Source organism: Triticum aestivum, chromosome 4B, assembly GCF_018294505.1.
Source record: "Triticum aestivum cultivar Chinese Spring chromosome 4B, IWGSC CS RefSeq v2.1, whole genome shotgun sequence".
NCBI classification, from domain to species: Eukaryota; Viridiplantae; Streptophyta; class Magnoliopsida; order Poales; family Poaceae; genus Triticum; species Triticum aestivum.
The window spans coordinates 122160617-122163343 of NC_057804.1; the positions used below are offsets into that span (position 1 = coordinate 122160617).

The following is a 2727-nucleotide window of genomic DNA, read 5'->3' on the forward strand; positions in this document are numbered from 1 at the left end:
GTAGCTCCGACAGCCGGCGCGAGCACTGCAACGCAACACTAGGAGCCGCCGGCGAGAGCTCCCTTGCAGCCAAGCAGTATGGCCGCCGGCGAGCTTCACGGGTCGGGGCGTCGCTTGTGCTGTATTGTAGCTCCGTCGCTGTGGCGAGATCCACGAGGACGCGACTTCCTCCGACGATGGACGGCGCCCGCCTCCGGCCTTCCCGTGTTGTGCTGCAGCACCGGCGACCAGCGGCGCCAGGCTCCGGCCTCCTCCTTCGTGCTGCAGCGCCATGCCTCTTTCTCCGGTGCGTGACAACAAAGGGTGGGAAGGAGTGGGGCGAACGTGTGGACACGGAGAAGATCAGGCTGGGGCGGTTGCGAGCGACGCGTGGGGCTGGACACTTGTCGTGCGTTCCAGGCGGTTTGAGCGGCGTGGAAATCAGCCGGCTTAATTTAAACGTTTTCCGCTAATTATCCACCCATAGCTCTAAGAACTGAGCTAGTACATGCTGGCAATCTGTGGGCTACAGAAGACCAGCACTTCGTCGAGTTCGACCTTGGACTCGTCGCCGAACAGGCTCTCCTTGCCGTCCTCCCTCTTCGCGTAGGACAGCCCGAGCCGTGACCGCGCGCGCCGGAGGTCGCCGACGCCGACGCTGGCGTCGGGCCCCGTGAACACCCCCATCACGGCGGTGAGCGGCGGGCCGATGAGCAGCCCGTCGGCGCCGAACTGCGGCCCGCCCCGCGAGTAGTCGAACAGCGCAGCGCCGCTCCCGCCCACCTTGGGCAGCACCACCGGAACGGCAGCGGCGGTGTCCTCCGGCGCTGCCGGCGGCCAGTAGAAGAGGAAGGCGTCGAGCGTGTCGTAGTAGTCGTCCGTGCTGCGGTACCCCTCCGGGCTGAAGCCGCCGAACCTGAAGGAGCCTCCCGCCGTGTAGCCGACGACGACGCAGGGGCCCTTGAAGTCGCACCGCCGGTGGAAGTCCGTCGCGCTGAAGCCGTCAACGGTGGCCCTGTAACAGCAGCTGAGCTCGCGTCCTCTGAGGTGCGTGTTGGCCACGAGCGACATGGGGAACGGCGGCTCCACGCCGTGGTACTGGAACTGCGGCGGCGGCGTCTCGGCTTCTTTTGCGCCTCTGCCCCAGTTGAAGAGGCTGCGGGGAGTGACGAACCTTGCTCTGGTCGGAGCGATCGCCACCCTGCCGGTCGCCATGAACGCCATGCCACTGATCGCTCACTCGAGCGATGGTGGGAATGAATGGAGGAGAATGAGCCGAAGATCGAACTACTCGACATCAAGTGAATTTTCGTGGGCACAGGCTCGCCTTATCTCTTGTGTGGCTTTGACAACGAAAGTACGATCCCAGAAGAACTAGGCTGTAGCCTAGTGGCAAGGGAGCGCAGTGGCGTCTCCAGCAACCAGGGTTCGAGCCACGTCGGGGACGAATTTCTGGTTTCTCACAAAGGATGCTTCTTTTATATCAATAAACCATGGGTACTAGTGCCCATGAGTTTCATCTTTTTAAAGTACGATCTCAGGGGCATCTCCAACGCGGACCCTGCCAATGAAGTATGCCTCAAGATTTGTGAACGAGTACCTTCTGATGTCTGAAATCACGGGGCCGTTTGGTTGCTGCCGGTGGTGGCGCTACCCCCATCGGCACGCTAAAGAATTAGCGGACAATTCAGCCGCCACGGTTTCGTCAATATTTTGGCTACAGAATCAACATGGAGAGCAGATGGGGCGTGGGCGAGCCAAATATTTGGAGCTGATCCAAATGTGCGCCAACACGTTGGTCAACGCCAAAAATTTGGCTGGGCAACCCTTGGTTCTGATCCAAACAGCCCCTACATGCCTCAAAGCCATGGACAAATTTTCTACTGCGGTGGTGTTTGTATCAGAGTACTTGAGAGAACCAAATACAGAATACACAACATAGCTATGACATCGTCGGAAGCTAGAGGGACTGATACGTCTCCAACGTATCTATAATTTTTTTATTAAATTCTATTAAATTATACCTTTATATATTTTTATATTATTTTTGGACTAATTTATTAATTTAGTGCCCAGTGTCACTTTTTTTGCTTGTTTATGGTTTTGTAGAAATTCATATCTAGAAAGGTCCAAATACGATGTCGATTTTGACAATTTTTGCTAGACAATGAAGGACCCTAGAAGCTTTGAGAGAGGTCGAGGGGACCCACGAGGCAGCCACATGGCCACGTGGCGTGGCGCAGGGGGGAGGGGGGTCGCGCCACCTGCTCATGTGGGGCCCCTAAGCCTCCGTTTGCCCTAATTTTTCCGCCTATAAATCCTATAATTCTTGGAACCCTCAAAAGCGAACACGAAAGAATATTATCGCCGCTGCAACCCTCTATTTCGAATCGATCCCACTTGGAACCCTGTTTCGGTGTTCTGTCGGAGGGGTATGCCATCACGGGAGGCCTCTTCATCAATCTTGTTGCCTCCATGATAATGTGTGAGTAGTTCCTTTAGGACCTACGAGTCCATAATAGCAGTTAGATGGCTTCTTCTTCTTCTTCCTCTCTCTCTCTCTCTCTCTCTCTCTCTCTCTCTCTCTCTCTCTCTCATCTTCAATACAATGATCTCCTCTGAGATCAAGCCAATGTAATTCTTGTGGTATGTTTGTTGGGATCCGATGATTTGTGGATTTGCGATCAGATTGTTCATTGAATATAACTGAACCTTTTAAATTATGATGTATGATTGAGTAGCTATGTA

At 55.0% G+C, this 2727-nt stretch overlaps 1 protein-coding gene across 1 annotated transcript; it reads right to left on the bottom strand.

The window, feature by feature from the left end:
• Nucleotides 1-466: 466 nt before the first annotated feature.
• On the bottom strand, nucleotides 467-1535 carry LOC123091402 (uncharacterized). Its single transcript, XM_044512902.1, has one exon. It carries the CDS (start codon nucleotides 1201-1203, stop codon nucleotides 481-483), a length of 723 nt encoding a protein of 240 aa, XP_044368837.1. The 5' UTR covers nucleotides 1204-1535; the 3' UTR covers nucleotides 467-480.
• Between the last annotated feature and the right edge of the window lie 1192 nt (nucleotides 1536-2727).